This window comes from Myiozetetes cayanensis, unplaced genomic scaffold (genome assembly GCF_022539395.1).
Source record: "Myiozetetes cayanensis isolate MyiCay16 unplaced genomic scaffold, myiCay2020 scf5-8, whole genome shotgun sequence".
Classification (NCBI taxonomy): domain Eukaryota; kingdom Metazoa; phylum Chordata; class Aves; order Passeriformes; family Tyrannidae; genus Myiozetetes; species Myiozetetes cayanensis.
In genome coordinates, this window is record NW_026087742.1 from 26,010,589 (window position 1) to 26,035,615 (window position 25,027).

Sequence of the window (25,027 nt, forward strand, 5' to 3'; positions counted from 1 at the left end):
ATTTGCCTGGAAACTGGGATACCAGGTTCTCATACTAATACAGAAGATTGTGCCCTACATGTGTCTTCTGCTTTTCTCAGCAAATGTTTCCAGTGGTACTTTTTGATTACATTATTTTTTTTCGTTTAATCAATATTAGAAATATATATTTTGATACAGAATGATTTTGATTTTGTTGAGTCCCTTCTTAGCTGAAGTACTCACAAAGACTCACTCACAAAGAACTAAATGGAATAAATAAGAAAGAATAATCTAATTTAAACAGCCAGTAGAAAGAAATACTGGTTCACACAACATACTATTAACCTGCAGAAATTGTTTCCATTAGATGGAATTACACCCAAAAGCACAGCAAACGTCAAAGCACAGATCTGAAAGATTTTAGAAAGGCTCTAAAACTACCTGTTTCAAGATTAAACCAATAATTCATTATTAGGGATAAAAAAAAGACAGCAAGGTGAGGGACAGATTGTCTGCCATCCACAGCCCCCCTACACTTTTCAGCAGCATCCACGGCTGGACACAGTAAAAGCCAGAATACAGAAGGACAAAGTAGGCACAGAACTGGGAATGGCATTGGTATATTTATCTTCTCTTGTAAAAACAAAAATTAAGAAATGCTTGCAGAATTTATCTTTAAAGGTCTTTCTACCTTTCTGGCACCTTTTCAATTCAGGAAAAGAAAAAAAAAAGTTTATTGACACAGGAAAAGCTGTAAACTCTGCAGCCACAAATTCCAGCCAGTTTTGAGGGGGCTTCAGCTTCCCCATGGCTTTCAGTGTTAATGTCTCAATCTCATATTAGAATTATAGTGCAAATGAAAAACTGACATACACCACAAAGTTACACTTTAAAACGAGAAATAAATTGTACTGTTATTTTTAGGCATTATTGTCTATACTGACTGTAAAAAATTACTCTGAAGAGCTTTTTATTAGCCTTCAATAATCAAAATAACATCTCCAACTGTCTTTAAGACACACTTCTTGTGAAGAATGCATCTTACAAATTCCAAGCACTCAATTTTTAAAATTCCTTGAGAAGACAGAATTTTTTTTTTTTATTGTAATATTGCCTGGACTTCACAATCTAATACCATGTCTTGACTTCCTCTATTGTGCAAACACACATGACAGTATGTCAGAAATGTCTGTCTCTAGAAGACCCCTGAGAAGCCTCACAGACAGAGAAAAACACAGAGGGAACAATTGCAAAGATTTATTTAGCGCATTCTGTGCTTGGCACTTAGAAACAGAGTTCCGTGCTTAGGGCAAATCTTTATACACCTTTTTCTTCATACATATTTTACATAACATTTTTATTGCCCTCTTTTATACTCATAATAATGAATACCCCACTAGGCATATAAATACATTTATCTACAACACCTCACAACAAATCTCAATAATATCTGTATTCTGTTACTTGGTATTTGCATTTTCACACAACTTAAATGCATAGCTTGCACCAAGCTACAATTGTTTTCTTATTTTTAAAGGATTTGGAGAAGGGGGAGGGAAAAAAAAGGAAAAAGGAAAAAAAAACAGAAAAGAAAGATGTCAAAAGGCAATGATCTATTTGGTTAAACAGAGATCATGTGGCAGTTGAGAAGTTGGCAAATACTCAACCTCACTGTTTCTGAAATGCTAATGGTTTTCTATGGCAACTCTTGCATGCAAGGACAGCTGCGCTCCTGTAGAGCATAACCCTCTTTTTTCATTGTTCTTCCCTTTGAGCTCAGTCTGGACAGTTTCCTCCTGTTGGGATGAGTGCTGTGGGACACACATTCCCCACAAAGGCTGTCATCCATTCAGTTTGCCTGCATTACTTCTGGCCAAGTCAACAGGAGCTGAGCACTCCTCTTCCTTGTGCACCTTTCTGAAAGTTCAGTCCCTGCTAATGTCGGAGGCTCTTTTGTGGGTTAAAACTTTTCTCTCTCCTCTTTTTTTCATCTCCATCTGCAGGCTGGGTACTGGTGAGCTCAACCCTCATGAAGAAACCCCAGGGCAGAGCCATGGCAAAAATGCAGAAACCTTTTTGGAAGAAGCTCTAGCCCAGCAGTGCTATTCCTGTGATACAGTGGAGGAAGGACCCATAGGCCACTGTTTGCTTCAGAAATGGGCTGAGCCACTCCAGCAGCGAGGATCTATTTGGAAAGGGGGAGGTCTTTAAAGCCATGGGCAGTGCAGCTTCAGAGGATGAAGCCCTGGGAGACTGCCCTTCTTCAACACCCAGAGGAGACTGCACAGGGATATGGGTCCCTCCACGCTGAAAGCTCACGCCAGCTGAAAGTTAATGCATAGACAGTATATTTGGCTGCTTCTCTCCAGCTTCTTGTTGAAGTCATGCCCTTCTCTCTGCAATGTCCAGAAAAAGCAGATGCTCTGTGGCAGGTCTGGAGCCCTGGGCTACAACAAGCTGCGATGGCTGTCAGTCAAGGCTTTCCACAAGGTTCTTGTGGCACATACCTAGGTGGCTCATATTCTTAATTATCATTACAATACTAGTTCCACTATAAGTTTGAAGGCACAAGGGTACTGGGATGGTTTCACCCCTGGAAACGACGAAGGTCTGTCTGCCTTCGATGCCAAGGAGAGGCATGGCTTGTTAGACCATGTGCACAGACATCTGTGAGGAGGAGCCCTGAACTGCACCATACTGTCTGTTGTCACAGGCGTTGGCTGTCTGCTGGTTGCTGGAGGGAGGGCTGATCATGTGCATCCCGTGATCCATTCCTGTGGAAAGGTATTGCCTCTCTCCAAAGGCCCCACTGGATGGGGAAGAGCAGAGTAAAGTGCTTTGGGAGGTGGTGAGTTTCTCTGGGCTCGCTGCCAGCCTGGGGGAAGCAGGGAAATTGTATCCATAGAGGTTGTAGGGATTGTGCAGGGAGAAGGCATTGTAAGAGCTCTGCTGCATGTGGCCACCACCAAACATGTGTGAAGAGGAGGAGGTGGAGGCAGGGTTGCCTGCTTGCATGACATACTGAAACTGAGAGCTGGGGAAAGATCCCAGCTGGCCACTGTATGCCTCCATCTTGCTGTTGCTGGGCAGGGAGGAAGGAGCTGGCATTCCTGAGATCAAGGATGGAGTCCTCTGAGGCATGAAGGTTTCAGAGGGCTGCGAAGCAGAAGCAGTGCTGCTCTGCAGTCGATTGTAGCCACCATCACTCAGCCCTGGGTAGCTCTGCAGTGCAGCCATGTTGCTTCTGGCACACGGGGGATAATCAGACAAGTTGAGGTTGCAAAGCTGACTCTCCCGGCAGCCAACATTGAAAGTGTTGGGGGCCAGATGAAAGGCTGGAGGAGAGCAGGATGGAGAGAGAAGGTGAGAGGAAGCAGATGGTGATGGGGTCCCTGTGCTGGAGGTGGTTGGGGAGGTTCCTGTGCTGCCTCCTGCAAAACAAAACACATGGGAGGATATTCAGAGCCCAGAATCACATCAGCAAAATGAGACGGTCTCATAAGAAAACAGCTTAGTTTAATAAAGGAACAAGGGTGTTAAAATGGTTGCTGGAAAACTCAGTCTTTCTTGGCATGGGCCCTCACTTTATTAATAGTATTCCTCGGTCTTTCCTTCTGCTTTTTTGTGATGACTTTGTTTTTCAACTGAGGATTATTCCCTTTTAAAATGGGAGAGGGAAGCAAGCCTGCCACAGAGCAACTCAAGGCATTGGGAAAAGGTGTGAGAAAGCATTGCTCCATCAGCCAAGAGATCTGCCATTTCCATGCATGTGTGCCTAGTTCTTTTTATGGGGGAAAAAATAGTGTCTTTCTCCTCTCTCCAGGTCTGCAGGAAGACCACTAGTCTGGTCCCACTGCAAACATGCTTTACCATCTGCTCACGGGCTTGTGGAGGGAAGTGGTTGAAAGCATGTTGGACTTCTGCACCATTCAACGTTTTTTTCCGATGGCTCATGGTGCAGCGGGACTGATTTAAGCCAGAAGTAACACTAAAATGAAGGGACAGAGTTCCAAGCTATAGCCTGTTCCACAGAGCAGATAAAGGCGATCTGTCAGGATTTTCAATCATGTGCTTAAACTTTAAAAGGGATTCCATATGTTGTACCACTGGTGTTAACAAAATATTGATATATATCCATGTTGGTAGTATCAACACATTATGCAATATTTATGCTATGAATTATGGAATTGACCATTTTGCACAGCAGGAATGCTCACATATTCTGACCTGGGAAAATAATACTGTGTAATACTACCAAGAATGGTAACAAAACTGAAAGTAAGTGATATGAAGAAGCTGATGGCACAGTTTTGAGCTTGAGAAGAGGTTATTTATTGGCAACATTCTGAGTAAGAGGAAGTTTCCTTGAGCAACCAGGAAAATAAGTGAGTTCTGTGCTTAAGGGAATTCAGTTTTCTGATGTGAAACCTTTTATTTTCATTTGAATTATTCTCTTTGTGTGAAATCCCCTTTCTGCATTAGGGCAACTAACAGTCTTGTAAAAGGAGAAAAGAGGTGCTGGTGAAGACATTGACTAAGGAATAAGCAGAATCAGAGGAACTGGGAAGACAACTGGTGAAGCAGCATTTTCGACAAGCTTGAAGATGACAGATGAGGTGCAAAGGGAATGGAAAAGAGTGAGTAGATGAAATTTAACCAAAGCAGAGATTGCAAATTTAGCATCAAAAATAAGGGACAGTTTTTTCTTGTGTTGCCTTGTGGGAAAAAAAAGCATCAGGACTTTGAGACTAGTCTAGGTCTGCTGCAAAACAGGGGAGGAACTGAATGCACTACTGCAGGACAGAAAGAGAATAGGTGATGCTAATGGTTAAGAAATGCACTAGAAAGACAGGTTCTGTGTCAGTATATGAGGCGAGAATATAAGTAAGATTATATCTGACTTTTTCTAACGCATCTAGGATGAAACAGAATGGGAAGTGAAAATGTACTCTTGAGACATCAATAATATTTTTGATTTTTTAATTTAAATTTTTTTCTGAAGTCAGACCCAATAAAAAGAAGAAAAACAGCCTTGGGCAAGCACAACTTGGAGTGATTGCTGTTGACCCAAGCAGCATTAACAAAATGCATGTTTCTGTGTTGCTAAATCAAAGCAGTCATTCCCATTACCAGCCATGGGGAGGAATGGTTATTGGTTATTGCTTATTGCTAGGCCACTGACTCCTTTTGTCATTCATTCAAAAGCATAAAAGAGAAGCATTGGATTAAATATCCATTAAAGTTAATGAGAAAATTTGAAGTTTCAGATGGCATCATGGCCTCTGTATTTGTTTCTTGACAATACTGAAAAGTTCAAACTTGCTCTTGTCTTTTAGGTCCAGAGATCAAAAGCTTTTTGTGTGAATTTCCAATTTATTTTAAAGGGTACATTTCAGTTCCATTTAAAGTCTCTGACAAACAATCTCGGGCTAGTTTTGTTGTGGTAAGTTAAGTTGGTACCTCCTACAGCCTTTCTCCCTGTCTCTCTGTTACGAATTGTCAATAATGCAGCAGGGTCAGCAGAAGGAAATGTCTGCCTCTACACAAGTAGTTTCATTGCAGTCTGTTGTTTGAAAGTAATTGAAATTGCTGATAAAGTTGAGATTGAACTGAGGTACGCAGCTACAGACAGACATATTTCTGTCAGCCCTACACTTAAAGAGCGCAACCAGCAGGGAGGACAGGCAGACAGCTGAGTTCGTGCATCATCTTTTAGTTATCCAAGCCCAAAATCCAGAGGTCACGTAATCACAAAACAAATATAGCACAAAGTGAGGGCATTTAACTCACAGTAAACCCATACTTGATTCTTCGCACCACATATTTCATGAACAAACTGATAGTGACTTAGTTGCTGACAGTGTCCAGGGAATAAATAAAAATGCATATGTATATATATATATATGAGTATTTAATGGTCTCTTTGAAATAAAATATGTAGAATAAATTATTAAATGAAATGTCTTCATTTCAGTCTTCCTTTACCCCATAGTTAACCTTTAAAAACTGTGTAGGAGAAGAGTGCACATACCAGTTACCTCAAGCATTAGACTTTATTCATCTGCTAAGGAGCTATGACAGAGTCGTACCCATAACTGAGGCTTTCATACAGTAAGTAGAGATTGCTAATTAGCAATTGCAAGGATTGCCTAATGTCTCCAAAACTGAGAATTGCACATTTGAGGTTGCTCTCAAAGAGAGACTGAAGTGATTCTGCTTTGAATTATCCCTATTTTCAGGCCAACAGAAAAACCCTGAAGTCACAACACAACAGTTAGGAAACAAAGTTTGTTCTTTTTCTCTGTAACTTCAAAATGATGAGGAGGTAAGAGATCCATCGACAGGAGTTAAAACCAAACCTGACAACTATCTTTTAGGAATGCTTTGCTATCAATGCCAACCACAAGCACAGGACACACCACACTTCTGCTGCAACAGAGAATAACACAGAAGCATGAAGTTCCTGACCATTTGCAGAATAATCTTTATACTTTTAAGTGGAATGAGAAACAAAGCAAGGCCCTTCTCAAGTAATTCTCTTCAGAAGGCAAACAGCTCCACTCTGCTCTGAATGCTATTTCTTATCCATCTTTTCTGGCAGCACTAAGTATAGGCCAAATGCAAACTGGATTTTGTGAAGTTACAACTTGGTCTGTAGTTAAAAAGTCAGCCAAATACCCCTAGAGATGGCAGCAAGCCCAGCAAGTATATCCACACCATACTATAGCCTTCGATACACAGACGTATATGTCATTTTACTGGAAGTAATGGATACAAAAAAGCTAGTTAAACTGATAGCAACACTATGTTTAGGTCTGGTTTAATTCAACTGAAACCTCATTCAAGCAAGAACAAAATGAATCTCTCAATAATTGTCCTATGTTCTTTTTCTCTACCCACTGTTTCCCATGGAAATAGTTGTCAATACCAAAAGCATTTACAAGTCGTGTCACAGTATCTCTCACCTCCACTGTCAGCATGATTCCAAAGTGATTAATTACTACTATGGCCAGAAGAACATTTTTGCTCTGCAGACATCAGTCCCATACATTCCACATTTGTATAAAATACAAGGTTCAGAACTTCAAAACCTGCTCCTTTGTATCTGAGCCCTGCACCCCACGCCAGATAAAACTGTCTGTCCTCACAGTATCCTGCTGCTATGTCCAGGGCTTAGCCAAGCAAGGTGGCATCCTGAAGGAAGTCTGCTCTTTGTCTGGGCATACAAGTGATAACTAAGTTGACTTTATCAAAAGAACAGAAACATTTTCAAATAGGGAGAGTAGAGAGTGACCTAATGTAAGAGAAGTCAAAATTTGCAAATTGTACTGAGAAGTGAAAAATCATTGGTAAGGATGGAAGGTGGGAAAAAGAAGAATGAAATCATGGTGGAAGACAGGGAGACCCTGTTAAGAAGGTGGGATGTAAAAACAAGCCTTCTTCCTCATGCCAGCATTTCCTCTTGTGACACCATATACAAATGCTGGTTGTGTGCTGGTGGCAAATATATGCCCACAAGGGTTAGGGAAGAAATTACAGCTTTTCGCCTGAGTATCAACAAGAACTGCCATTAAAACATTGTCTGAAGTAGCTTATGACTGGTCTTTCCTTCCTGTTACCTGTGTCCATCTAAGCCTTGGTAACAGTGCTGTCTCCCCATATGTTCCCAACAGACCCTTGCTTTTGCTTTTACCTGGACTGAGTTAAGGACAGTATCAGGGTGAACTGCAAGCCCATGGTAAACTGCCTCAGTCCGTAAGTATGATGTGCCTTAAAATGAGGGATCAGAGTATTCTTGAAGGATTCAGCATACCAGGGTGTCTGAAAGGCAACAGGGACCTCTTCCACACAGGGCAGGTCACGTAGAGAACTTATAACACTGCAGGGTATATGGAAAATACATCTGCCAGCAGCCAGCACTAGCCAAAGGAGGTTTCTGGCAACTGCAAGATAGTGGGGAGAGCATCAGTGCCAAGGGAGTCTGAAGCAATTGTGCATGGAAAATTTTCTGAGATCTCTTTTACGAATGACATCATACTATTTAGTTGACCCAGAACTTATCCCAACCTCCTTTATCTGAAAGGTGCACATAAATCAAGTTTTGGACTCTACTGCAACATATTTTCCTTGCTAATGTTTCCAGCCATTGGTTGTTACCATAACCTGCAGCGCCTCCATACAAACCTCTAGGTCCTTGAAGTCCTTTCTTAATGCAAAGGAGGAGAGGAAGTGCAAGGTGAAGTTGCAGCCAGCACAGGATGTCTGAACATGAATACCATGCCCTGCGCAATGGCAGAGTCTCATCCAACAGGCAAGAGCTTCAGAGCAGTTTGGGCAACTTGGTTGCAGCCTGCAACTCTTAGCATATCTGGTCTCAAACACTATGAACAGGTGTGGCTGTGGGTCCTCAGAGCTTGTGCCTTGACTTTCTAACAGTGGGAACAGCAAGATGATTTGTCTTCATATTTTATGTTTTGATGGGTCAGGCAGCACAGAGTTATTATTTGACTTACAAGCTAGTAATTCTTCCACTTACAAGCTAGTTTAGTTTATGGCTGGAGATGCACTGCATGTTCAGCGTGGCCAACCTATGGCCTAGGGGCTGTTTGGATCAGCCCAGCAGGACAGTGTCTGACCCACAGCCTCAGCTAAGCCATCTTCCACCTTCATATGTGAGCAGAACCTAACCCAAAAGCCAGATGCTTGGATCGATCGGTGCACGACCTCACGTATCCATCTCCTGGAGGAGCCACAACCACTCTTCTGACACATGCCCAAGATGTTGATGTCTTCATTGTATGATAGGCATGTGTCCAAGCACCTGAGGGTGCAGCAAAAAAGAGTCTGTGGCCACCAGTTATTCATCTGGCTCACAGCTTTCCTCCTGGTTTAACTTGAGTGAATAAGCCCTCCTGAGAGGCAGTTTATATTCACTTGGGCATAAAGCCATGCTAATGCAATTCTCCAGCTTTCCAAATGGAGCTGGCAAGGAGCTGGCATGTGTCTGGCCAGCAAGGAGCGCAGAGGAGCCTGTCCATGCAGATGTACTCTAAGTCACTCCTGAAAGGTCTGGTTTTTGTGAGGACTCTACAGACTTGTACACATATGTAAAGAGCATTTCTAAAGTACAGGAAAGAACAACTCTTCACAGTTTTTTGTAGTGTTCTAGCCTTGGACACAACAGTAAATAAATGTGATGGTGTGCGTGCAGGAAAACAAATCAGAACAAAATGTAAAATCCCATTCCCTTTCTGTGCAGCTGTATATGCATGCATGCTAAATGTGCCTTATGAAACTTACTCTCTGTCTTCCAAGTTACTTCACCTTTGGTTGCAGAACAAAAATTAAATTTGCTAATTCCCTAAAGATGGGAATCTGAGGGAATAATAAAGTAAGGAGGGAGGGTTTGTGCCAATTGCCAGGTGGTCTGACTGAAAGCTTATGAGGCAGAGTGTGCCACTCTGTAACCATATGATCTCATGTCCTTTAATAGACAGCCCTAGCACAAACCTGGATCCATTTCTGCTTCAGGGAGCACATGCCTCAGTCCTACTCGATGCCTCCAAGCATCTAAATGGCACAAAATTAGGTATTACTTCTGGTCTCACCTATCATGACAACTTTAACCTTGCAAGTGTAACTAGCAGTCCAAGGTCTCTCCTCCCATTCCTAACTGTCCAAAACTCAAGTCTAAAACCTTTAGAAGGACTGAAGGATTCTTCACCACATCCTTCTTTCGCCATCATTACTGAAGTTATCAATTCAGCTCCTTGCAAAACTAAACAGCTTTGATGCCTCTTCCTTCTCACTGAGCAAGGGCAGGACCACCTGGTTTGTGACATTCTCTCTTCATTCTTTCCTCTTTTCTAGGAAAGAAAACTTCCCTTTTTCATAGGAATGAGAGCCATTTCTGTCTTTGCAGAGTGTAAATACGTTTTTCTCTCTCTAGAGCCCTTGACCAATTATCAAGTTATGAATCCGCTGGTAAAATCTTTAAAAGGCCCAAATGAGACTCAAAATCTACCACATGCCAAGTTGCTGGGTTGTAGAGGAAACATAAAGAGTGCTTTGTAGTTCTTTGGGATACAGTTCACAGGGCACAAAAAAAATTATTACAGCAATAGACTGAAGGGGGAAAGCATGTACTGTATGGCACAGAGGTGAGGAATGAAAAGAAATTTTGGTGAAGGTTGACAAATTATAAAGAAGGCCTTTTTTTTATAAGTTTGCCTCAAATTACAAGAATCACTTGTATTAATGGAATTAATGGGAGATCTAGACAACTCAGAATAATACTTTACTTCCCTTTAGCTCTTACAGATTTCTGCAACACAAACAGAGCAGTCAGAAAGTTAGAGATAAAACTTACCTCACTCACCCTCCAAGATTTTCAAGATCTGATGGTAAAAAGCAACGCTTTTATTCTAATGTGGAAAAAAGTAGAATTCGGGACATCTGATTTCAATTCCCATCAATATCCAGAGCACCAAGAGAACTTTCCCAAAAGTAAAAGACAGTATCCCCTTTCCAGGACCTGCAGACTGTCTTTAATGTAAAGGTTTTTGCTCCTCACATAAACACATGGTACTCTTGGGCCAGATCCACACTGTCTCAGGGGAAGGCCTGTTGGACATTACCTTCTGTTTTATACGCAGAGAGTTGTAATGTGGCACACACAACAGTTCCATGAGCTTTATATCAGCTCCTCCTGTTCCCTTTCTTCAAGTACAGATGAAATCAACTCGGAGGATGATGAGTGATAATCGTGCATGGTCCTTCACATTTACGACCATCAACTGAACACAGACATTGACAAGGGGGTCATGTAGCAAAAGCTACTCTAAGAGAGGACACAGAATGAAAATAGGATGCAGAAAAGGACTCCCTGTGGTATAAATCTTTCAGAAAGTCACAACAGAAGCTTCTGCAACTTTACAGCTGAGATTAACCGAAATGGTGATCATTTTTTCTTCACTTCTGTCACAGAAGTAACCTGAATGAAAACTTCTGCCAATCTGGAGGGAGTCTGCTTTGGGCTGACACTGGCCTTGCAAGCTCCTGCACATTAAATAATAAAAAAGCTATAAAATCCAGAAATACCAAGGTTCAGAATTTCTGAATTGAGAAAAAATGTCACAGTACTGTGGCAAGCTCAGAGAACATTCATTTTCTATTCACAACAAAATAATATGCTACTCTGAGGAAATTGTACAATATTTTAAAGTACTATTGCCCACTTCCACTCATTCATGTGAAATCTGATCACCACTCAGCCAATAACAGAGATTTAGACTTCAGTCAATCTTCTTCAGTATGATGCTCCAAAGGGCCACGGCAGACCTTGATGAAGACAACGGTATCTACATTTGATATCGTACCGATGGGAGCCTGTTCAACCTAAGGGGACTGAAGGCCCACTCTAAGACCTTAAATCATCTTGTCCGTGAGCTGCTTTACGCTGATGATGCCGCCCTTGTTGCCCACACAGAAGTAGCTCTGCAGCGTTTAACATCCTGCTTTGCAGAGGCTGCTGAGCTGTTTGGACTGGAAGTCAGCTTGAAGAAGACAGAAGTTTTATATCAGCCTGCACCTCAAGAAGGTCTGAATCAGTCCCTCAGCCTTGGCCATATCGATCATCACCACTGGTCTACCCTGGCCTCCAATCGGGAGGCCTGGAGACACACCATCTATAACGCTGCTGTTGCTTTTGAGAACACACGCAGGATCACTCTCGAGGAGAAAAGACAACGCAGAAAGAATCGCGTCTCGTCGATATCACCTGGGGAGTCTTTCTGCTGTGCCTTCTGCAACCGGACTTGTCTATCTTGCATTGGCCTGTCTAGCCATCAGCACGCTTGTAGCAAGTGTGGGTAGAGCCCTTCCCAAATCTTTGTTTGTGAAGCCTAGCCGTGATGATGAGACTTCAGTCATTGGAATTCAGGGTAAACACCTTGCTGGAGTAACAAAATACTTCAGGCTCCTTTCAGGTCATCAGGGAGTGGCAGCAGCCACTCCTGTCGCATCTGGGAGGGTATTTTCATTTTCAGTGTGAAAGATGAGACATTGAAGCATCAAAAATGTCCCTTCTCTAAAGAAAAACTGTTTGCAACTCAACAAAGAAGAAACTGGAACAGTTTGTTCCCTGTTGCTTTGTTTAAATGAGGCAATCTACAAGCCATTTGAAGTATGTAGCAGAAACCAGCACTTGATCCCAATAACTCTGGCAACAACTGCTCTGTTTCCAATCTGCTCTTCAAGGTCAAAAGAATCAAGAAGATAATTGAGACCAAACCCAGATATCTGACCTCTGCCAATAGCCTAGGCTGCTCACAATTGATTTCGAAAGGAAAGCAGCATCCAGATTATCCTGGTGGCAGTGATGAGAGAACTGATGGCTGCCATTGGGAGGCAAGGGGCCAAGCAGATGAATTTGTAGGTTGTCCAACCTCCTTTGGCATAATGTCTCTTTTGGGAGACACTATTTTTGGGATTTAGGATCTCAGATAAAGCCAAAAGGATCTTAATAGTTATTTATTTCTTTCTGTCTCCAGGCATCTGTGATGCCTTCAGATGAAGTTCTAGAGGGCTCAGTTTTCCTTCCACTTGACACCAGCACACATTTGTGCACTCAGGATTTTGTTTGCATATGGGTGCAATCAGGGCAGCTCTCTGAGCACCACCCCTCTGAGTGAAGTGTATTATACCGAATAAGTAACAAGCAGTACAGACAAACCTTGGCAAGACAGAGGTGTTGCCTGACCAAAAAGCGTAATGTTTACAGACAGAGAAGCTGGAAAAGCAGCACCACCTCAGTTCAGGGTATCTGTCTCCCATCTGCTGACCTGCCATGCAGACTTAAGTTCTGCCATGAAACACCATTCCTACAAGAAAACATTGTTCCTTTCCAGCAGTAAATGGGACATTTGAATCTCTTCCATACCGAGGACAGGGTGCATATCCTTTTGTGCATATCTTTGTTGACAGAGGACTGCAGGGTTAAGGTGTTCCCCTCTAAGAAGAAGATAGTAGGACCTGTATTCAATTGTCAGTGTGTACGTGCATGCTGCCCTAGCGTGTATATAGCAGTATACCTGTTGCTACCAGAGACAGCAACAGCTGTCTTGCCAGAGAGGAACACACATCCCTCTTTGTCTTCAGTAGTCTTTTAGACAATTTTCAAGCTCTTAATGTTAATCTCAAGAACCATTAATGCCAATTTTGCAGATTCTCTGAGAGGTGGACTCTTTACCTCAGGTCTGCAGTCCAAGATCAACACAGATGCTCCAGCTGATGAAGATAGGGTTGAATCTACTGAATCTACTCTTTGGTGGAGTCTTCAGCAAAGGTACTTATTCACTTTGGAAAGGAAAGCTGCCTTGGAAACTAACCAGTCAAGGTTAAGATGTTTGAGTCTTGCAGATTTGGTATGCATGTACCAAAACAGCAATTTAACGGTAAAGTAAATTTTTAGGTGCTGCAAGCCTGCTGATATACCACATCATGTAACTCCCATACTGGTCCTGAAATTCTGCTTAGGAGGCAGTTCTTTTTGTCAACTGCCAGGGTACCTTTGATTTCACTTCTTGCATAAGTCACCAGCTTTTGTAGGAAGGATCAGATACTGATCACTATTCTACTATTGTCCCAGTGCCTTTCTAATCTCTATGTCCTGGCAAAACTTACAGTCACTGATAGTGATCTGCTCATCACAATATCCTGTGGGAAACTGGATATCACATAGAAGCTAGCAATAGCTCTTTTTACTCTTAGAAAGTGACATAATCCAGAGTTACTGGAACTCTTTTCTTCTTTTCCCTCCGCTCTCTTCTTTTTTTATGTTCCCTTTTATAATCAAGAAACTGAGCCACATATTTTTAATAATGAGAATCTGGATGTGGTTCAATCTAAATTTTGAAAATATATTCCAATTAAAGACTTTAATAGACTTTTGGCTTTCCCTACATCCCATTGACATGTGCATTCAATAATCCCAAGCCCCCTTTTTCTCTAGTAGTAAGTAGACTGCAGTGTGGGTGACATCACTCTCCAGAAGGTCAGCCTCCCCTGGGCTTCCATTTTCTGAGCATTTCTTGCAAATGTTTTGTTCAGGGGGAACTTTCTTTTTCCAAACTGGCTGCAGATCTGCTGTGACTGTCAAATATGGTGTTTGCTCTTGCAAAGCTGAGATGACTTTTGGATTGCATGCTCCAAAAGAGAGGTTTTGTTCTCAAGCCAGAGGGTTTCACTTAGAGAAAGAGCATGCTCTTCCCTTTGGTAGGACAATGTGGTCATCAGACAGGTCACAGACCTGCACAGGCTTACTGATGTGCTTTACTTCGATGGCAGCACATGCAAATAAAGCTCATGGACCGTTACACTCAGCTGCACGAGGCATCCGTGCGACTGGTTGTGATATCAAGCTGACCAGTTTGTGTGGCAGCTGAAACCTATCATTGTGCAGATTAGAGAGTTATTTAATCCCTGTATGAAACAGCTGCATCCAGCACACTGAGTATTGATTTTGATGTGTCATTGGGCCCCTTGTTCAATGCACAGCTTGGGCCAAACAAATGAGCAAAGCACTAGGATGCATGTTGAATGGCAGAAAGGATAATATGGAAAAAATTATACCTTTAGATAGTTGTATCATGTGGATGCATCTGGAATACCCTGTGCAGACTTTTTAAAAAGAAACTATTAAGAACCTGGAAAATTTCCCACTAGGAGAGAAATTAAATGACTGGTGCTATTCACTTTGAGAGGCACAGAAGAGGGACACAAAAACCTGTAAAACAATTCAATGTATAAAGAAGGTGGATGAGGGAGAACTTCTCCTTCTCTCTTAATATTCCACAGAAAGGGATGGACATTAGTTGGAATAGAAAAATCAGAGCCACACAAATGAAGCATGTTCCATACAGTTGTTTCATAAAAACATGAAAATTACAGTCACAAGAGTATCAAGAGTGAGGAACACAAAGCTATCATCTCTGCAAGATAGTAGAGACCATAACCATTTGGTATGTAAGCTAAGAATCTGTAGCAGTTCATAGCACAGAAAAATTTAGCTAGCAAGCAATAAATGCACCATATTTATGCTGCTGACATCTCAAGCTCTTGCCCCAGAAAACATAATTTTTCCTACTACAGTAAGAGGGACTCATCTCTATAAAATCAAAGTTGAATTCCACAGTTCTTACAGGGGAACTGGTCCAGCAACTTTGCTAGATTTCATATTACTGGAACTTATCACTTTTTTCCTATCTACCACTATGCTCTCCCTCCTCACAAGCCGGATAACCAAAACTTCCTCCTCATGAAGCAGCTGCTTTTGCTGCTCTCACCTTGTCTCTCTGCAGTAAGTATGCATTCCTTTTTTGCTGCAGTGGAGTCATCTAGTCCCTAAAGCCTCCAGTAGCCCCAGGGCAATCTCTGAACTCACAATTCAAGGGGTAAAGGCTTGCAATTCTTCAAATATTTATTCAGAAATGTCACATGTTCACCCAGTTTTGGAGACAACAATGTGATTTAGAATTAAAGTATCTATTTATTAAAATAATACCCTGAAAACTTCTAATTCACAAATATACAAGGGTATGAGATAACAGCATGCAACTCAAAGCACTGAAGCTTCAGGTGGGAGAGAGAAGGAAAGTCCAAGGCAAGTCATTTTCATGTAAAGACTCTCTAAGGCTGGGAGAATCTAAGGTGCAAGAGCTTATTAATGATGTCAGCTTTTAAACACCAGTGATTTACTCACCTGTCACCTAATTCATGTGCTTGAAAGCAAGGAGATGAAGAGGTATGAGCATGGTATACCCTGGTTGTCTTACATTTGGAGGGAAGAATCACATGTGGCTTAAAGCCATTCCAGCATTTCTTGCTCTTTCTGCCAGCAATTCCAAGGCCTCCAGACCAGACCATTTGTGCTGGCCTTTGGGGACTGTCCCAGCAGCCAGAAATTAAAATAGAGTGTGTCTGTACCCTTGGCTTTGCACCTATTTTTGAGACCAGGGGTCAGATCTTTACAGCAGCTACTGAGAGGTGAGCACTATGATGGTTGAAATATTTCTGATTCATTATCTCAACCTCACTGGACATGGCCAAATGCAGAGCTCAAAGTACTTTTTTGTAGTGACTTACTAAGCTTTTGAGATTGACCTGTGAACACAACTTTAGTTACGGACTGCCCTAAGCCTAGAGGTCTGTAGTGCAGTGGTGGTGGTCTGCACAGAGCCAGCTGGTCACAGGGTACTGGCTTGCTTCCTGGTTTTTCAGCTGCCAAACTATATTATAGCAAGCTAAAAATACACTAAATATTTTCCTTTCCTAGTATTACCTTACCACGTAAGCAATCACTGGACTTGCCACTAGGATGTTATCTGATAACCAAGGGGAGGGAGGGGTTGAGCCCAAAGAGGGGGTGAGACATTGGAGAGAGGCTGCTTCAGTGACTGTGACCAGGAGGAGAAGCTGTTATGTTTCTATTTAGGTGGGTGATGAAAACATTCCTGAGTGCCTTCTTTAACCCATCTCTGACCACATCTCCCACGACAAGTACTCCTCAACACAAGCCCCTGAGCTTGTGCAAAATCTCTCCTGCCCCATGTTGTGCCATTTAAGAAGAGTTTTGTGGCCGTGTAAAGACCACACATGGGGAGTCTCACACAGCTGACTGGAGTGTGCTCTATCCTTCTCTGATGCTGTGCCATTAGAAAAAGGATTCTGCAGGTGACCTGGCTCTGGGGTGTTGCATGTGGAACTGAGGTAGAGGACAGTCAGCAAGAAGAGATTCCTGCACTGGATGCTCTTCTGATTCTGCCCCAGTGATGGGCAGCCCCAACAGCCACCATGGCTTCCCTGCCTCTGGAGGAGACAATACCATCCAGATGGATTCAGGATCTGGAGGGAAGTTTTAGAGGTGATGTCAAGCTTAAGTGTGAGAGGTTGGAGAATCTGTTCCACAGGGCAGGCATTTGGTTTTGATTGTTTAACCTCATTTTGAATTGTTTCTTTTCTTGCATATATGTTGGAATGAAAAAAAAATGGGCTGCCTTGATACCTCCATTCTCAATGATCAGTGTGTTTTTAACTAGACATAGCGGCAATAAAGTGAATGGGAAAGATCTATCCCTGCAAAAAGCAAAATAGCAACACAGCCTGAAACTAGAGATGAAAGCCCTACTTAACAAGTGAGCAATGTAAAGGGCAGAAGCTATGAAAAGACACTGCATGAACAAGTGGATAACACTTGGCCTATCCAGTAATTCTTTCCAGATTCTTACTAACACAAAGTCTCTCCAGCAAGACTACTGGGTTTTGAAACCAAGGTAGCATGATCCTGGAGGGAGGCACATTCTTGGTCTCCTAAAACTTCCAGAGGACACAATCCTATTCCCCTTGTGTTTCTACAAAATAGCAAGTGTTAACTGTAAATGAAGAACAACATGTCTGACATGCTTGAGCATTTCCTCAGTCTCTCTGTGCTCTCTTCACACTTAACTTGTGCTGTGTTGTTAGGCTGGTTCACCTAACACTACACTTCTTCCTACTCCTCCTTCTAGCTCTTAGGACTCTAGCTCCAGCACTGGTGAGGCCAGGGAGATCAAGTGATTCCACTGCACGTCATAAGGCATGACCTGCCCACCGTTTCCATCTACCCTCTCTGCTCTGTGCCCTTTCACTGCAGTCAAGAGCTCAGTGATGTGTGTGACATCCCCATTCCAGTCGCTGGACACGTGGCAAAGTGTGTTGCTACTCTTATGCCGTCTTCTCCTGCTCTTTCTACAGCTCTTTGCATTCCCTCTGTATGCTCACCTTGCTGCTTCTGCATGGTAGTGAAGTCTTCAAAGGTGAGAGTGCGCACGGGGGGCCTCCAGAAGGCGTAGGTCTCCATAATGGCCTCCAGCCCCGTCCTATGCAAAGAAAATAAAACAAGGAGAGAATAAGAATGTCAGTCAGCTGGGGGCATAGGCTCTGAGGAAAGAAGGCTCCAACCTTTTCTGACAGGCTGCCAGCGGCTACCAAAAGGTCACCTTGGCATCTGTGAATTCCTCAAGTCTTCCCGCACAGGTGCTGGGCACCAGAGTAAAATAAAGTTTCCCCAATCCAGGGTTTCAAAAGCCCCTAAAAGTCTCTCAATGTCTTTTTCCTTTCTAACAAGAATCTCAAACCTCGTGTCTGCTTTGCAGGAGACACATGCCTGTCAGCTCCTCAAAGCATACTTTATCATTGAACAGACCCCCACACTTGGTGGATGCAAAAAAAGGAGGTCTGGGATGCAGCCTACAGAATCAGAGATTTTGTGAATTGCCTTTCCATGCAGCTTCCTACTTCTGGACATTGTTCTGAAGTGCTTTGGGAAGCCATCAAAAGGGAATCTTCTTGGTTTTGGACTTTGACTAGAAATGCATAAGATGCTCTTTAAAAATGATCGGTGGCATCTCTGCTTTAGGTCCTTAAAGACATAAAGACACAGTGACATAACAAAAAGAAAAAGCAAAAAAATTTGGTGAAAACATTTTTTCTTGAAGGACTCGGGTCTCAGATTTATTCTTCTTTTCACCATAAAATGCTAGCTCTGCTTGAAGTCTCTTAGCTCCACAGCCTCAGTGAGGACATAGGCACATTATCAGGAAAAGATCCTATGTTCCTTACGGGATAAACCCCTGGAGTTTCTTCCCAGGAAAGGCTCTTCTCTGTGGAAGCTGCACACTGCTCTGTTCTCCATTCCTCGCCTTCCCTTGCCTCTTTTCCAGCAGCAGGTTATAGCCCTTGCACTGACTGTATACTACTAGAGATTCTTTGTCAAATGTGAGAACATATCCCCTTTCAAAGCAAAAGGCACTAACATCCCCAGAGCCTCTCATCAGATGTTGAACTGACACTGGAGCTGCCTTTTGCTTCTGAAAATGTCTTTCTGCACGTGCCTCCACTCACTCAGTTAACTTTCCAAAGTCTCCCCGGAAGCTTGGATGCTTTAAATACATTGGAGTTGGCAAACCAAACTCTGTATTTTAAGAGGAGGTTTAGAAGAGAGGTTGTTGCATGGTGTTTATTAGCTGCTAAGCTGTTAGAAGTAGAAACAGAAGACATATCTGCATAGCAGTCTCACACTAGTGCTGAGCACATTACAACAAAACTATTTGGTTAATACAGTGGCCTCTGCCAGCTCATGGAGCTCAGAGACAACAAGGCAGTGCAGAATTTGAACCCATCTGCTAAGCTGGGCTCTGTGTGCAAAAGCTGCCCTTCAGCTACCGGTATCACCCCCAGGATTTCCTCTGCTCCCTGATGTGTGAAAGTCACACATTTTCAGACTGCATCTGCTTCTCAACTCTCACAACTGGGAAGAGAACAGCACCTTTTTTGCAGCCTCATGAAATGCTCCCCGGCCCAAACATCAAGGGAGGACTTTCTGGTACCAAAAAATCTGGGGGCAAAAAAGTGTCCAGAGCAAGTTGCAGTGCAACTAGACCTGCTGTTGAAAGGATGTGCCTTGGTGATTAAAACCATGTAATATATCCAGAAATGCAGGCTGAAAGTTCCAGCTGTGCTTGTGTCTTCCACAGGATCATGTGAGGGAGGCCAGTTAAAACCAGTGGACACACAGTCTGACTCAGTCATTAGATCCTCAGTGTCAGACTTCTAGCTCTGCTCTCATGACTGCCTTCCAGTAAAATCCAAATCCTAATGGGAGGTGGCTCAGGGAGACAGTAAAAGCAGGTTAAAGCTATTACAAATGCCTCTCCCTGGAGCCTGCATCATTGTCTGCTCAGCAATTGACTCACTATTCAAAGTTTCTAGCTTTCCATCTACCACCTTTCACTGTATCAATACAGCTCTCACAGGTACCATATAATTTGAAAAGGAAAGAATAAAATAGTCAGGAGATAATAAAAGGAAGAAATAAAACAGTAAATCAGGAATAATACACTGCTTTCAAGGTTTAGACTCCACTGTGTCTGTGACCTGATAGAGGGTAATTGGCAGCACTGAGAGTACCAGCTTGTAAAGCTCTTCTATTTCTGCCCTGTATGTCAGGGAAAGATGCCACCAGGGACCCACATCCTCTTGCTCCAGGAGAGCTGTTCTACAGCAGCGTCTTTGCTGCAAACACAGCCCCTGTCACCCTTCCCTTTCCACACTGCAGCTGCTGGAAGCAACACTGTGGCTTTGCCAGACTCACAGGTTGCCCTGAAATGCTGAGGGCGGCGTGGTAGAAACAGGTACCTGAAGAACGGATGCCAAACTCCACAGCTGGTTCTCACTAATGTGAGACCTTTACTCCCCCAGAACACATGTGGAACATGCATTACAGAACATCCTCTCTGAGTATGTGGATGACAGAGCTCAAAGTTATGTACAGTTCTCGTATGCATAAACTTAAGTCCCTATATACTAGAAAAAAAAATTCCCATTGGTTTATGGTTTGTTTGGGTTTTTTTTTCTTTGGTTTATGTTTTTGGGGGCCTCTTTTGCTTTGTGCAGAAAAAAATGTTGTGGGTGTTTTTGAAATAGTATCTAAGCAAAATGCATCCTTACTGAATTTTCACATCCTTCCATGCATAAGACAAGATCCATGAGACAGCAGCTTCATGTGCTAACCTGCTAGGCATCTACCACCCCATGTATGGAGTCTTGCAAAAGAAGAACATGAAGCCATGCTAAGACCCAGCTTTTGGTGAGAAGGTACACCACCTTTGTGTGACTGATTCTACAATCCTCTCCCCTCCCTTTCTTCTGTCTGTGATGTATTCCTATTTTTGAAAGAAAATGTTGAGGCTGTGAGGCAGGAATCAAGAAATTTCATCCCTATCAACTCTAATAACTGTCTCTTACGTAGCAATTTATGGCATTGGTGTGCTCTCCTAGTCAGCAGAAATACTGGAGTGCTATTATGTGTGTGTGTTCCACCCCCTAACAGGGAAAAGAAATCCCACCTGACCAATGAAGAGACCTTTTGGGATAGCAATAAATGCTGACAAAAAAATAATTGTTTGCAGCATTCCTGAAATCTCAGCAATTTGAGGGGAGCTTTGGTGAGGGCTGCTGGTACCAAGTGTGTTGAACATAATCCATGTGGCATCTATTTTCTCTTCCAAAGAGCTGCACTGAAAAATTAACTTCAAACTATCTATCAGTTCATAAACCCTCCCCTCTCACACCATCTTTATGAAGGAATTAAAAAAAAAAGTATCAGAAGAGGACTCACTGCCAGCTTTTTTTTTTTTTTAATAAGGTCAGTCCTTTAAAAGGTATCCAAAATTTGCTCTCTCTTTTTCATTCATTCTTTTATTTTTAGTGCTATAAAGTTTTAATAATAGGCAATAAATGAAACAGTTCCATTGTCTGAAAAATGAAAGGAACTATCTGTGCACCTCCATAATCCATCCCATATGGCCGATCTTGCCATTCCCACTGCATGGAGGATTCAGGTCATCGTTTCATTGTTCACTGAGGAAGCCAAACAATTGGCTCCAAGTGCCCTCCTGGTTTTTTTATCCTAGACAAAAGCTCAAAGAGCATTTCCAGCACAGGCAACTCGTATTCACTTCAGCTGCCCACATCTGAAAGTAAAGTGCTGTTATTTGCTTTCAGCCTAGGGTTTTTATCTTCTGTCACCCTGCTGAGTTTCCTGACTGTTGTCCCTTCTGGCTTCCTCCTGGATAAGGAGGTCATGCAAGCATCCCACTGTCAAATGAACTTTAGTTGGTTTCCAAAAATAGGCTGTGTGGCATTAAACCTGCATCCTTGCTACCCAAACATTTGGCTAGCTGAGCTCCATATCTCAAAACCTCTAGTTTCTCAATCCCTTGAAGTTCAGGAAAGAAACCAAGTAATAACCTAACTTGTACATACATTATGTAGGTATCCTTTCACCACCAAGAGCTTCTCTTGCTGCATTTTTCAGATGTTCCATGGGCCTTTTCAAAGAGTGAAGAGGGACCAAAAATCAGGTAGATGGAATCTCTAAGAAGTAGGAACTAAGACTCAGCCTTCAAACACAGGCTAAAGCCCTAATCCAACAAGGAGAATGGCTAGATGGCTGAACACCATTACTTAGAAAGGTTTGAGTGCTCAAAGACTGCAAAATATTGTCCAGCTGCTGAGCATCCTTCCCTCTGAAATACCTCACTGCTCCTTCTCCCAGCTCAAAGACTGAGGCAGTGAGCTATGAGATACTCATGCAAATAACTGAAAGAGATCTAAGAAAGGATCTGGGAAAAGGTTGCTCCCCCATATGGATACAGGCATTTACATCATGATGGGGTGTCCCCAGAGCAGCAGGGTTTTAGCAGTCTCTTGTACTAATGAAGTGAGACCACAGTCATAAGGAAACATAGGCGAAAGCTGTGAGCTGATGGAAGTGAAAGATTTAAAAGGGAAACTATTTTTAAAAGCAACAGTTAACCAGTTAACTCCATAATTTCTGCAGCAAGCAACGACAGTGAAACAATAAGAGAATAACTAAGTGGAGGGAAAATATCTACCTCCATTTAATGGAAGAGCCTCCACACAAAGCAGAAAGGCAATGTCCTAGCGAAGAAGTGGCCTTAGAGTTGCTTTTTTCCCAACATGCTCTGCTTTTTCCAGGGGGATTCTTTCCTCCATCATTTGCTGGCAAACTCTAACCATGGCTCTGATTCAGTATCCTGATGTCACTCGAATATGATGTCCTGGAGAGCTGCCTCAGAATTTTGTGTCTCCTGTTGCTGCCACTTTTTTTTTTTTTTTTTTTTTTAGGACCTTCTAAAAACGTCTAAAAACCTTAAAACCTCTTGGACATATACTATTCACTTGTCTGCTTCACAAACAGCCCCTTCTTCAAATTAACCTATTTCTTTTTCAAAGAAGGTCTACAATTTCAGTGGGACATTCTCCAGCCACAGTCTGATGCACTGCAGTTGACCAAAGTTGTGGGAAGGATATGAGAATGATGTTTGAGGCTGTGGAATTTGCAGAGCATCACAACTGATAATCCAGCTGACCAGTGACCCTGATGAAATGACAAATTCCCAAGGGGAAGAAGAGCCACCCAGCATAGTTAAGAAAAGTCCCATTTGGAGAGTCCTTTCCCCACACAGCTTGGACCTGAATGTTTTTCTCCCTCCTACGTGTACATGTACATCTATATATGTGCCCTCTTGAAAGGGAGCAGCTGAGCATTAGTGTCCTCCACTAGCTGACAACAGCAGTGCAACCTTAGCCAGACCACTGCTTGTGAGGCAGGCGCCTGACTGCTATATATGCTTGCAAATACCTTTGCCTGTTTTTTTCTTCCTAAAGCCTCAGGCTGCTCTCTTTGATGTGTAATACCTTAAAGATTTTAATTCCTCTTTACATCAGCAGAAAGCTTTACTGAGCCCTCCCCACAGCTGCAGCCGTGTAGCAATTTCCTGCCCTTTCTTAAATCAATGAGCTACAAAGATCAGTAATTCCCAACCTTTTCAGGAAACTGTCCAAATTCACTGAGTTAGGACCTTTTTAATGCCTTCCATGTTAATATAGCCCGCCATGTACCTGGAACTGCATCAATCCCTCTTCCAAACCCAGCCCCCAGTGCAGCTGTATCTCTGCACACAGGGAGGATCTTGTACCTGGGGCACATCCTACTTCCCACACTCGAGAGAGGAGAGCAGAATAAAAGTCACATATACCTCAAGGAGAACTAGTGCTCCCAGTGGGGATTAAATGAGTGCTGTAACATCTTTTTGTACAGCTTCTGTAAGATGAGAACAGAGGAGCTGGGCTAGGAAGTCTCCAGGTCGGTTAGGTGACTTTGTGATCATAGAGAGTGTAGCTTTAAAACGTGTGGTGGAAAACACAGGGACTGAACACTGTCCTTACTGAACCATGAAAGACATAGTGGTCCTGGGGAACACACACAACAGGAGCATGCAAGTAAAAACTGAATTACAGTGCCCATGGGGACAGCAAATGAGGGTTATGCACATGACTTTCACTCTGGCCTGCACATTCAGAGTCTTGCTTTACAACCCTAGGCTTCTTGTAATGTACTCATATATGTCTAATTCTATAATTAATTTAATGTTTAAAGCCTTTGTCACACTGATTTAGACCTGAAATACTCAGATCTGCTGCAAATTCTTCAGGATTCATGAATGGCAGAAAAAGTTGAAACTTTGTTTTGCTTTTCTTTTTCTTTTTTGATAACTCTGTAATGTTTTTACTATCACAATAGGGGTTTTTGATTAAAGCTCCTGTTTAACTATTGTCCTGTTAAAATACTTTTTTTATTCTAAATAATGCTCAAGGTGTTTTATTTAATAATTTCATTAAAATTCTGACAAAAATCAAGTGACACAATCAAAGTGAAACAATCTGACAACACTGGATAAAAACAGGAATTGTTTGAAATGAGAACATTTTTGCACTCTTATCCTGCAAACGTATTGGAATGTCATCTTTTCTTCTAATGTAAAGCAAGTATTTGCACTCCAAGTTTTGGCATTTCCTGTGAAAATTAAAATTAAAAAATGCCCTTCAGCCAGCTCTATATATAATAAAGAATGAGCTCTTATTTTGCACAGTGTTAGACTGTGACCTATTTGTCTGTTTTACAGTCTGCAATCCCCATTTTTCTGTCTCTGTTCTTCATTTTAATAACAAAAAACAAACAAACAAAATTTAAGAAACTATAGTATCTTTAGAAGTTAATTAATTTTACCTAATTCTTTAGATATCATGGCACCACATCAGCAATACATGAACAGTTTACTCATAACTTATCAGAGATGCTAAAGAATGTTTGAAAACATCAGAATCATAGAAATGAGCATAAATAAATTAATTATCCAGGACATGAAAAACAATGGAAAAAAACCACCAGCAAAACATATATACAAAAAACAGAAGGGACACTAAAGTAGAAGCAAACAGAACTAAATATACAGCAGTAAAAAATTACAGTCACCAAAAAAAAAAGTTATCGAACAGGAAAGCTATAAGCTGTCTTTATAGATATATTGTCTAAGAATATCTAAACCCCTTTGTAGGGTTTGGGACTGCAGGATCCAGACAGAGGTAAGGGCAGCACTGGAGG

The 25,027-nt window shown here is 42.2% G+C and overlaps 1 protein-coding gene across 1 annotated transcript in view; it reads right to left on the reverse strand.

Annotated features, from left to right (window-relative positions):
• Nucleotides 1–1,292: 1,292 nt before the first annotated feature.
• Nucleotides 1,293–25,027, reverse strand: part of TBX15 (T-box transcription factor 15) — a 91,541-nt gene continuing 67,806 nt past the window's right edge. The window contains exons 7-8 of the mRNA XM_050332649.1: nt 17,779–17,876; nt 1,293–3,392 (exon numbers count right to left, since the gene is read on the reverse strand). Coding sequence (XP_050188606.1) covers nt 2,608–3,392; nt 17,779–17,876 — 883 coding nt within the window. The 3' untranslated portion in view covers nt 1,293–2,607. The remainder of the gene's footprint in view (nt 3,393–17,778; nt 17,877–25,027) is intronic.